This window comes from Gymnoscopelus braueri (genome assembly GCF_963280865.1).
Source record: "Gymnoscopelus braueri genome assembly, chromosome: 9".
In the NCBI taxonomy this organism is placed as follows: domain Eukaryota; kingdom Metazoa; phylum Chordata; class Actinopteri; order Myctophiformes; family Myctophidae; genus Gymnoscopelus; species Gymnoscopelus braueri.
Window position 1 is genome coordinate 42,524,009 of NC_137610.1, and position 12,083 is coordinate 42,536,091.

The 12,083-nt window shown below is 42.8% G+C and overlaps 1 protein-coding gene across 2 annotated transcripts in view; it reads right to left on the minus strand.

Annotated features, from left to right (window-relative positions):
- Positions 1–12,083, minus strand: part of enc2 (ectodermal-neural cortex 2) — a 40,596-nt gene that overhangs the window by 18,022 nt on the left and 10,491 nt on the right. The window contains exons 2-3 of one of the 2 annotated variants that reach the window (XM_080438331.1): positions 9,365–9,438; positions 838–1,069 (exon numbers count right to left, since the gene is read on the minus strand). In XM_080438331.1, coding sequence (XP_080294457.1) covers positions 838–1,069; positions 9,365–9,428 — 296 coding nt within the window. In that variant the 5' untranslated portion in view covers positions 9,429–9,438. The remainder of the gene's footprint in view (positions 1–837; positions 1,070–9,364; positions 9,439–12,083) is intronic. The other variant, XM_080438332.1, reaches the window with a different exon arrangement.

The window sequence follows — 12,083 nt, forward strand, 5'->3', positions numbered from 1 at the left end:
TGAGCTTGTAGATCTGCTATTGTTGAAATATCGTGAAAATGTGTGCAAATCTTTGAATACAGTATATACATTTTTGTTAATCGAACACTTCAGTGGCGGAGCGTCCGGGGAGGCCCGCGACCCTCGCGGGCCCGTGCCGTCAGATAATAAATCGGTAAAATCAGGCAAAAATAAGAATTAAACAACATAACCCTAACCTAACCCTACCCTAACCCTAAAACCGAAATAAAGTGACAAAAAGCCCCCCAAAAAGTGACCGAAACCGCCGCAAACCCGCAAAAAAATTTGTGCACCCAGGGTGCGCAGGGGGGGCCTGATCACTGTGCTGTGCCTCCCGGCCCGGCTTTCATTTGTTCCGCCACTGGAACACTTTTAACCCATTTTGGGCGGGAACCCGTATTTGTAACTAAACCTTTCAGGACGGGAACCCCTTTTGGAGTTCCTGTTGCTATGTACAGTATATTGCAACATAGAAGTTTTTCAGAAAACTTAGGTCAGGATTTAGAAGGCGTTTTTAGAATCGGCCTCAGGTCTAAATGGGTTAACTCAAATCTGGATGGAGGTACGCGGCCAAATACATATAATTTTGGGGGTCCTTTACTTGAATGAGTTTGAGCACCACTGATATAGCAACATACGTTTTCCAGAAAACTGTGATATAATGGGTCATAATTGGTTAATTCATGGATAGCATTACGTACCAGCTAAGCTTAAGAGCCCCGTGCTAGCGATTTAATTTCAGTTTGAGTTTTAAATGGTATCACAACTACAGCTATCCACCACCAATAGACACATTTTAAACTGAACTCGGCTGAAAGCGTCTTGTTCTCGTCTTACCTGTGACACGGGAAGGAGCGCTCCCCGGCCCACAGCGTGACGTCGGTGAACATGCACTGTTTCCTCAGCGTGTTCAGGTGTGTCAGGACGCTGTCGGGGTGCGAGGGCTTGTGGAACAGGGAGATGTTCATAGAACCGGTGCTGGCGCGCGACTTGCGGTTCTCGTGCACGCTCACCGACATGGCAGCTTCGTTTGGCACCTCCAGGGAATCACTCGGACTGATCTCACCCACTAGAGGAGGAGGGAGAAAAAAAAGGAAATACAAATTGTTGTGTTAGTAGGACATTTCTCAACTCCTACTAAAACTACCCTGCTAAAGACTCTCACTCAAAACCACAATGCTGCAGACTCCCACTCTAAAGACAAAGTATTACCCATGTGAATGTAACTGATAGAGTTGGGATTCCTTAACATTTTGAGTTGAAGGGATGCCGTGTCATTTAGCTAAGTATTTTAACAGCAACACTTCCTAATCCAAGGAATATTATTTCCAAATGCAGCGCAAAAAGGAAAGTAAGCTGTGTGGCCAAATACATTATTTGGTCATTGCAAAGTTGATTATTGGTACCGTATTGATTGATTGATTTACTTTATTAGTCAGAAATGCAAACAGCCCATGGTACAGTAAGACATTAAAGCTAAAAAGAAGGGGCAGTGGTGCAGTCGGTAGTGCTGTCGCCTCACAGCTAAAAGGTCCTGGGTTTGATTCCCGCCGGGGACACTGTGGGTGCTATAGGGGCATGTTCTCTCCTCCGCGTCATCAGTGCCCATACCCTAGGTGGGGTTGGCGAAAGGGCCTTTCTGCGTGGAGTTTGCATGTTCTCCCCGTGTCCCCTAGGGTAGGTACTCTCACAAAAAACATGCAGTAATCCTGGTCTCTATACTGCCTGGTCAGCCGGAGCGCCTGATGCAGGGGAAAGGAACTGGTTGGAATACCGTGTTCCTTCCACGCGCTACGTCCAACCGGGGAAACTCCCCCCTGCCAGGTGATAAGAAGCGGCCTGCTCACTCCTCATGCATTGAAGGAAGCAAGCTCAGTTCGGGGCTCTCCCCAGGCTGGCAGAGGGAGAGTAGCGCCCAGGAGTGGGATGAAAATGTATTTTTATTTGTATTTATTTTTAAAGCTAAAATAACACAAAAACAGTCCTGGGTTCTTGTTTCCATTGTGGTGAATGTGGTCCTATAGTATCTGGTAGTTAGAAACAATATAATCAATCATCTTCGCTCAGATGGTATCTAAGGACACTGGCACCTGTCTTCAGACTATAACCTCCCCCTTCACCAACGTCCCTAACAAAGAAATGATGAAGAAGAAAACCATCACAGCAACAACACACAAGCCAGGGATTGAGACTAAATGCTGCCTTGTTTCTCTCCTCAGAATAGTGAGACTCATGAGACGTTATCGTCTGTAGTCGGAAAACCGAACAGAGAAAAGATCAAAGAGGTGCCCAGAGAAGCAAGCTTCAACACTCTCACTCTGTTCTTTAATATCAAGCCCCCAGTCTCTCATCTCTTCCAGCTTCAGCTCTCTCTGGCTCTTCTCTCCTCCTTTCATCTCAAGCCTCAGTCTCCCTCCTCTCCTCCGGCTTCTTTCCGTACCGTCTCTGTCGGGCGGAAACCTCATTATGTCCAAAACTGTTACTTTTTCAGGATTAAAATAGGAAAAATAGCAGATCGACGAGCTCAAAAACGTGTCGCTTCGCGCCGCGTTCCGCCCTTGTAGATTTGCTATTTTTGATACTTTTGTGTGACGCTGTTGTATGATCGTTAGTAGGGCGTTCATTTACGGGGAAAAAAACAAAAAAAAGTTAGATTATGGAGATAAGAGGTTAATGCCCGACAGCAACGATATATTTTTCTTGTCATCTTTTATCTTCCACCTCCTACGCTTTTTTTTCTCTTTTTTTCATCTCTCTCTGGACTAGTAAGACTTTCTCCTTGGTTTCTTTACTTTCTTATCCCTCTCTCCTATTATGTTTTATTTTCCACCTTCTAATTCTTTTTTCCCCCCCAGAGCTGTAACCTGGTAACTTGGCATGTTTTCCTGCCATGATCTCTCCTTCTTATCTCCCTCTGAGATCAGAATAGCTGCTGGTCACGTTAGGACACATTATACAGGACTGAGCTAACCATGAATTATTAATCAGAGAGAAGCTAGAACACATCGGAATAGGATAAAATGGCACAACTTCTTTTGGTGGACACTCACACTACAGATGCCAAGTTCTAACTTTGAAGATCATGGTGTGAGTATGATGGTTGATACAGTATAGCCTAAATCAATAACAAACTGTAACTGGACCGCTCACCCCAAAACACACTCACCCCCATTTTTTTTTCGCAGACCACTCGCCCCCAGCGGTCCGTTCTTGTATTCTTGTATTTGTTTTACTGGGGTTTGGTTAGGAATACGTTTAGGGTTAGGCATAGTTTTACTGAGGTTACGTTTTAGGAATACCTGGTGGCGACCGTTCTGAGGTCACCGGATTTGACCCGGGGCAAGCGTGTTTTGGGGGTGAGCGTTCTTGTATTCTATTGACTTGACTAACCCGTTAGTTTGGGCTCACTGGACAAGATTATTACTTTACACCATTATTGGTGTGCGTGTGGCTTTCGTCCAGATTGTTTATTTTTCAATCATACTAAAAAAAGAAATGTTAGCAGCAACCAGAATGTGTGTGGGTGGGCGGGTACGTAACTTTTCTTAACGGATGCGAAGAGCTTTCATCTGACAGCAATGGTTCACATTTCATTTATTTATTCCGTCGTTCTGCCAAACAGCTTTCAGCGGTTTGGGGGTCATTCAAATTGTGATTCCATGACCATCAGTTCATCCCGTTGCATTGCCACAGCATGTTACACTAACACAGCTCTACAACTGTTCACATTTCCACATTTTTTAAAGACAGACAAACACAAGTTTGTGTCTTTTTTGTGTGTATGTGTGGCAAATATCACGTTATGGTGGCTCACCGCTGCTGCTAAATGAATATGAATTTGCTTTCAATTCTGAGGACTGTTAGACAGCTCATATCATATTCCTTCATAATATATTCATTTGTTTTGCCACAGAGCTTTCATTCTCGAGGCGTGTCAGGCCATTAGAGAACACCAATAGATACTCCACAACATCCCATTCATTACACAGATTATTGGATTAGGTCAACTGTGTGGGACAACCGAGTGGGATGTAATGTTTGGCTACTGACTCGAGTACTGCAATATAAGATGATAATCTTATTTTATTGTCCATACATGTCTGTCTTTGGTTTGTAGTGGAACAAAAAAAAATACTTTTAATATTATTCTACAAAAATGTAATAAAATCGCCTGTTCACAATTATATTCGAAACTTCGAAAGGGTACCCCTTTCGAAGTTGTAATATGTATAGTGTGATACTTTAAGTAGACAATTGGGTTTAAAGTAGCCTATAACAGGTGTTTTCAATCTTATAATCACTCATCATGCAGCCAGTTTAAAGGGGAGAAATGACTCACTGTGTTATTTTGTGCCACTGTGAATCACACTGAAATGGAAAACCAGACAGTGGCCTGACCCTGACGAGGTCAGGAAAAAGGGTACTAGCCTGGCATGGTCAATGTAAGGTAAGAAGACCTTGATGTTCTTGTGTCCACTGCCAGTGTTAAGAAGTTCAAGGCCCACGGGACTGTAGCCATTAGCCAACCTCTCTGGACATGACTGCAAGAGGAAAGTTGGCTAGTTTGAATGGTTGTAAAGAACCAAGAAAAACTGCAAAACGCATTCAAGCTCTCTGTGTTTCCCACACATAGGCTTCACATGCATGGGCGAGCCTCCCAGGTATATTTACAGCTGCCAACCGTATATATTTATATTTGTAGACCCCTCTGCGTCATGATCTAAGGAATCCAGATTGATTTATTTGAAAACACAGTGACGTCAGTACTGCTGCATGGCAGTGGTTCTCAACCTGTGGGTCGGGACCCCCGGGGGGGGGTCTCCAGATGACAGTGAAGTGTCAATTTAAGGCCTTTTAAGACCTTTTTAATACCTAAAACAAATGGGGGGAAAAAGACCATTACTGCATCAAGAGTAATCAACAAACTATACTATATACTATAAAAACTGGTCAAACATTGGCCAAATTGTCAAATAATATAAGAAAGAGGCAAAAACGGTGCAAATAGTCGATCTACAAGCTTGTAGATCGGCTATTTTCACAAAATTTATCTGTGGAACCGTGTCAAACTAAATGTAATGCCTCAACTCTTAGTTCCAAGTGCTTTGTCAGGGTGGGGGGGTCCCTATTTCAAATATGATTATTTTGGGGGGTCTCTGTCTAAAAAGGTCGAGAACCACTGCAGTGTATGCATGGGGCCGAGACATGGACACTCACAGCACAACAGGAAAGGGCCCTGGATGGAGTCAGTCAACACAAGAATGCTACAAATAGGTGCCGAATACGTGTCAAATGGTGCCACATCAGAAACGTGGACCTCTACGGGGACCTACTGTACCACGTGTCAACGTCAGAGAAAGAGAATGATGAGGCTGGGTGGGCAGTGTGCCAGGCACCCGGAACTGGTGGCCTTGAACTGACAATGTGGGAGCCAACCCAGGGCACAGGCAGGAAAGGAAAGAGGCGCACCACATATACAGTACGTAGATCAGGGGTCTTCAACATTTTTCAGGCCAAGGACCCCCTAGCTGAGAGAGCGATGAATCAGGGACCCCCACTAAATATTGTATAAAACTGTATAGCAGATTAAATAGATGGTTGTTTGGATTCATGTTAATGTGTATTTTCAGACAGTTACACTTTTAAACCCTTAATATTTAGTCGACTTGACCGTTGGCTCTGTACTTGGTCTGCTCTATTTTCCCGCAACACAGACTCTCCGAAAATACATTAGCCGAAAATAGCCGATCTACAAGCTCACAAAAAATTACATTAGCCGAAAATAGCCGATCTACAAGCTCACAACGCCTCGCGCTGCGAGGCGTTGTGAGCTTGTAGATCGGCTATTTTCGGCTAATGTTCCCCATCACACAAAAGATCTGCCGGACCCCCTGTAGTAACTCTGGGGACCCTCTGTTGAAGACCCCAGATGTACTGTAGATGCACTGCGTGTGACAGCGGAGCCACCATTGCAGAGCTCAAGACCCTGATTGATGCCTGATTGTGGAAGGCGGCGATTCAGGAGTGTTGGCTAGACCGCAATCTCACATTAGAAAAATGGTGGGTGGTGTGTCTTCCTTCCTACTGGGAGTATGCATGAAAAGTCTGACGCTGAACGGTCCAGGAGACTGGTTATGCAATAGATCAGTGGTTCTCAACCAGTGGTCCGGGGACCACCAGTGGTCCTTGAAGGGGTTCCAGGTGGTCCCCAGCTAAATGATGGAGAGTTGGTAACCAAAATAGACCCTTATTAGATCTTTAACTCTTGAGAGCGTAAAATTAAACCAAATGGACCCGTAATTCATTTTACGCTCTCAAGAGTTAAATTATTGTTAAATATCTGCATTACTTAATTAAATAATTGTTATTTTGATCAATGTTTGCCTGTTATATCTCCTATGGTACCACATCAATACAGCATGGAATTGTGGACAAAATCTTATCCAACGACCACAAAATATTGTATAATACGTTTTTGGTCTGAGAGTCTAAGTCTCATCAAATAGGTGGTCCGTGGCTCAAATGCTGAATAAATAATGGACCTTGATGACACAAACACACAAACAGGGGCGACAACATTATCTGGCCTTCCCGCCCTGGCGTAGATAATTACAAAATTACGGTAAACAGTGAGACGAAATGCAGAGCCCAAAGTAGATTCATGTTTCTCTCAGTGTTTTTCTCACTGAAGCTGCTGGCACAAGTAGTGAGAGTGCTGACTGAGGGAAAGGAAATGGATCGTAAAGTGTTTCTTTCAACACTAAATGACAGATTTAATTTGCATCTAATTTAAGTATTGTAGGGTAAGACCAGATAAGGACTTCAACAACTTCAGATATTTACATACTAGGCCATGTCTAGACAACAATATCGGTTTCTTTAATTATATGGAAATGGGTTAAAATCTGAAACGTACATTCATCATTATCACCTTTCTACTGTTAAATATGAAATTAAATGCATATCAATGATTTGTGTCCCTGTGTTAGTGGAGTGGTGTTGGTGTGGTCAAGTAGCAGCAAGGAGATGATACATCCAGTCCTGACATCGCAGCATTGAGTATGGGAAATTTTCAAACACAATTTCCAATATGCATATAACAACTTATTGTTTATGAGAATGCCAAATTGTAACATCCAGCATGTACCTGCCTTCCCTATCTATAATTTTACCACTTAACCCATTCAATCCGGGAACGCATCTGTGTCATTTTAGATTTAAGCTATAACATTATTTTATGTTTTTTGGCTATTAGTACAAGCTGGCCACCGAGTACAAGCTCTCAAAGCACAACCGAGTACACCGAGTACACTGCTATTTTCAAAAGATTTTAAAACATTTTATACATACCTTGTGAAACGGGACATTCTGCATAATGAGTACTTTTACTTTTAAGTATATTTTGATGCCATTACTTTTGTACTTTTACTCAAGTCAATTTTGATTACCAGACTTTTACTTGTAACAGAATATTTCTACATTGCAGTATTGATACTTTTACTTCAGTAAAAAAAAGAATGTAGTACTTTTTCCACCACTGCACACTCCCACAAGAAAGTGTGTGAGATGATGAGTGTGTTGTTGTTATACGTACGCCTCTTTTAATGAATGGATGAACATTGGTATGTGCTGTGTGCCACGGGACAAACAAACCACTACAAAGAGATCAGAAGAAACCCCCGTTTCAGCAGCTTCACTGGTGTGTGCGTGTGTGTGTGGGGAGACTGAGAGAGGGGGTGACATGTCTGTCTGGATGTGCTGACATGCAGTTTTGGGGCCATGGCCTGTATTGCCATGTCTGCTTACTATAAGCAACGTTGGGCTTGTTTTGTTTTCTGTGAGGTTGCTTGTAAATATGGGGGGTTGTGTTTTTTTGGGCTTGTTTCTAAAGTGTAGTTGCTTATTTGGGCTTATTTGGGTCGATTCCGGTTCCAAATGGACCCTTACAGGTCTGTAACTCTGAGAGGGTACAAATGGAACCAAATGGACCCTTACAGGCCTGTAACTCTGCGAGTGTACAAATGGAACCAAATGGACCCTTACAGTTCTGTAACTCCTTGAAATTTAAAAAGTTTGAGTAATAGTACAGCAGACGTGAAGTCCACACATGAGCTCTGACAGTCAGTGTCGTAAAAACGGTTCTGGAAAACGGTTCCAAATATGATGGAACCGATTCCGGTTCCTCCATGTTGGATCCGGTTCCTACGGTTCCTCTGGATCCCAGCCCTATAGCCATGATGCACAGCCTCAAGTGTTCTATTTGCTTTCAGACTGACTGTTTTGATTACATACTGTGAATTAAAAACACTGAGATATCAAGGTTTGATGAAGAAGAGTGTTTCCTAATGTCGTTTAAACCTGTGGTTCTTAAACATTTTCCTGTGAAGGACCCCCAAAGAAGGACCGGGACAAAAACACACACACACACACACACACACACACACACACACACACACACACACACACACACACACACACACACACACACACACACACACACACACACACACACACACACACACACACACACACACACACACACACAAGGGATGGGACGATAATCGTTATCGTTTATCGTGATTTAAAAAAAACGCTCACAATAATCGTATTGCAGAGATTGTAATTAATCGTGAAATTGTCCTCCGTCATACACTAGGATGAATTGGCTTTTGTTGAGCTGCAAATTCAGTACCATTTAAAAAACGTCTATACTTGACAAAACTGACCTCTAGAGTGCATTTTGGGGTGCTCAGATCTACAAGCTCACAACACGTTGCAACGCAATGCGTTGTGAGCTTGTAGGTCTGCTATTTTTGGCGAACGTTCCCCCCAGAATAGGGAAGCTGGGGGTTCAAGTGGTTAACAAAAGTGGCATTTTAAGCATATTTTGATTATCGTCATTCGCAATTATGCCACAATAATCGTGACGTGTAATTTCCATATCGTCCCATCCCTAACACACACACGCACACAAAAACAAAGTGCTGTGTGGAGTATCGAAATGCCGTACGGCATATGTTTGTGGCAACGAGCATGTGTGTACTTGGTGCAGCGCTGTCATGGTATAAGGGGGGGGGGTGTGGCTGGTAAAGGGGTTTTGAATTAAATCACAGAAACATGGCAAATCTTGCAGGGAAGTAAAACAAAGGAACACAAGAAAAAGGGAGGGGTGGCAGCAGAGAGGAGGGGGGCTTCATTCCAGTGGCAGGCTCACGTTCACGGACAGACCGCTGATGGGAGGGATGGAGCGAGCGAGGGAGGGAGGGAGGGAGGGAGGGAGGGAGGGAGGGGTAAAGACAGGCATATAAAGGAGGAGGACTTTTCAGGGTTAGGGGGCTTTCATTCCGATGGCAGGCTAACTTACGGCGACAAAGACTGCTGACCCAGGCACAGGCACTGACAGTCAGGAGATGAGGGGGGCTCTGCATCCCCGTACAGCTATAGACACAAACATATTACAGTCCAATGTTAATGTACATACGTGTATACGTAGCTATAGCAGAAAGTACGAAGGTATGTCCATACCAGTATCGGAAAAGCTGCCGATACGGCCCAGAATGCTGGTATCGGTATCCGTTCCGATAACACGTAATTTGTCACATGAGGATTTCATTTACAGTAATATTTTTTAATGCTGTTCTATTTACATTATTATTTTTACTAACTTGTAGCTGTGACTTGTTAATGGAATTTGTATTTATACCTAGATTAGTGGTTCTCAAATGTTTTAGTTTTAAGGACAGTTTCTTAGAAAGGAATACCAGCACTCAGTCACTTTAGTCCATTTAGGATCTTGTTTATTCAAGTCTTATCCCCCCAGCAGCAGCTCATAAGAGCCACAGGCCTTCCTCAGCGTGTATCCAAAACGTCCGTCTTATGAGCTGCTGCTGGGGGGGATAAGACTTGAATAAACAAGATCCTAAATAGACTAAAGCAGGGGTCTTCAACAGGGGGTCCGGGACCCCTAGGGAGTCCTCAGAGTTACTACAGGGGGTCCGCCAAATCTTTGTGTGATATGATTTTTTTTGTTTTACCTTTACCACTTGAACCCTAGCATCCCTTTTCAGAGGAGAACTTTAGCCAAAAATAGCAGATCTACAAGCTAATTTTTGCGGCTATTTTTTGGCAAAGAGGTATAGGTGTAGAGGGAAAAAGGGCAGACCAAGTAAAAAAATAAGTTAAATCTGAAACACAATTTTATACAATATAGAGGGGGGTCCCTGCTTCATCTCTCACTCAGCTAGGGGGTCCTTGGCCTGAAAACGTTGAAGACCCCTAGACTGAAGTGAGTGCTGGTATTCCTTTCAAAGAAACTGTTTCTGCCTGAACCGTGCACCTGATACACACGTACTTTGAACTACTCGTCTGATGAGTGCTTGCTTCTTTCTCTTTCAAGTTAATTTCAAGGACACCCTCGACTCTGAGAGTTACAGACCTGTAAGGGTCCATTTGTAACCCCCTCAAGGAACCCCTAAACCCCACTGTCCTAGATTTTTTTTATTACACACTGGTATTCCCAGTTATGGGAATTGTAATCGGTATCAGGTATCAGGAAGGAAAAAATGGTATGGGTACATCTGTAGTAAGCACCCATAAAGAGGGTAAAAGGTTACAGGCACAAAGCAGCAAGGAGCTGATTAGCAGGGCTCTGTAAACACTATGAACCTGTTGAGTTGAGCAATAGAACATGAGACGGTGTGTGTGTGTGTGTTATGGTGAATAACATCACAGCTGTACTGATGATGCCTTCGGCTCATGCCGTACAGGTACAACAACGCCATGATTAGGGTTGGGATCGATTCCGGTTCCTTGACGATTCCCTCTTAACGGTTCGATTCCTAAACGTTTCCCTTTAACGATTCCTATAGGGGGTTTCCGAATGGACCCTTACAGGTCTGTAACTCTGAACTCTGAGAGTGTACAAATTGAACCAAATGGACCCTTACAGGTCTGTAACTCTGAGAGTGTACAAATGGAACCAAATGGACCCAAATGGACCCTTACAGGTCTGTAACTCTGCGAGTGTACAAATGGAACCAAATGGACCCTTACAGTTATGTAACTCTGAGAGGGTACACATGGAACCAAATGGACCCTTACGGGTCCATTTGGTTCCATGTGTACCCTCTCAGAGTTATGGTGGTCCTTGAAATTTAAAAAGTTTGAGTAATAGAATAGCAGACGTGAAGTCCACACATGAGCTCTGACAGTGAGTGTCATAAAAACGGTTCTGGAAAACTGTTCCAAATGTGATGGAACCGATTCCGGTTCCAGCCCTATAGCCATGATGCTCTTCACACAGCCTCAAGTGTTCTATTTGCTTTCAGACTGACTGTTTTGATGTCATACTGTGAATTAAAAACACTGAGATATCAAGGTTTGATGAAGAAGTGTTAATTTGCTCTGGTTGCACACGTTGCTAAGCGACTAATATGCATTATGTTATATATATATAATTATAACACCGCTCTGAAGTCAGTCAAACTGCTTGATCAGCACCGACTGTTGTATAACCCATCTTAAAAAGAGTATAGTTTTAGACTGTTCCCAATCTAACTGATGAACCAGTATATTATCAAAAATCTAATTTAAAAAAATATTGTAAAATGTACATTCGGCTACATGAAAATAACACAGCAGACATTAATCCTTTGTAAATAATGTATTTTCTTATTAACAATGAATTAACCATTAACGAGTTATGATTAACAATCTTATTTCTTTATATGAGCATCCCTATACCTAATGGAGATCTATCGTGGTAGTATAGACAATCACCACTGAAGGTATATCTTCATACCAGCACCCAGCGCTAATGTAAGAGCATCCATCCAAACACTCTTACTTATAAGCCTCTGAGGCCGACTAGACTAGCAAGGAAATGAACTATGTACTGTACTGTAGCTTCTTATACTTTCATTGTAAAAATAAATAAAGCTCAAGGCTGATGTGAAACAATATTTTCTCTAGTCTAATTAGAAGGCCAAGGAACATTCATACAAAATACAGAATCCTTAGAGGAATAACATAATAGTTCATGGGTGTCTCTAAGGCTGATGTACTTGTAGCTTCCAATAATGATG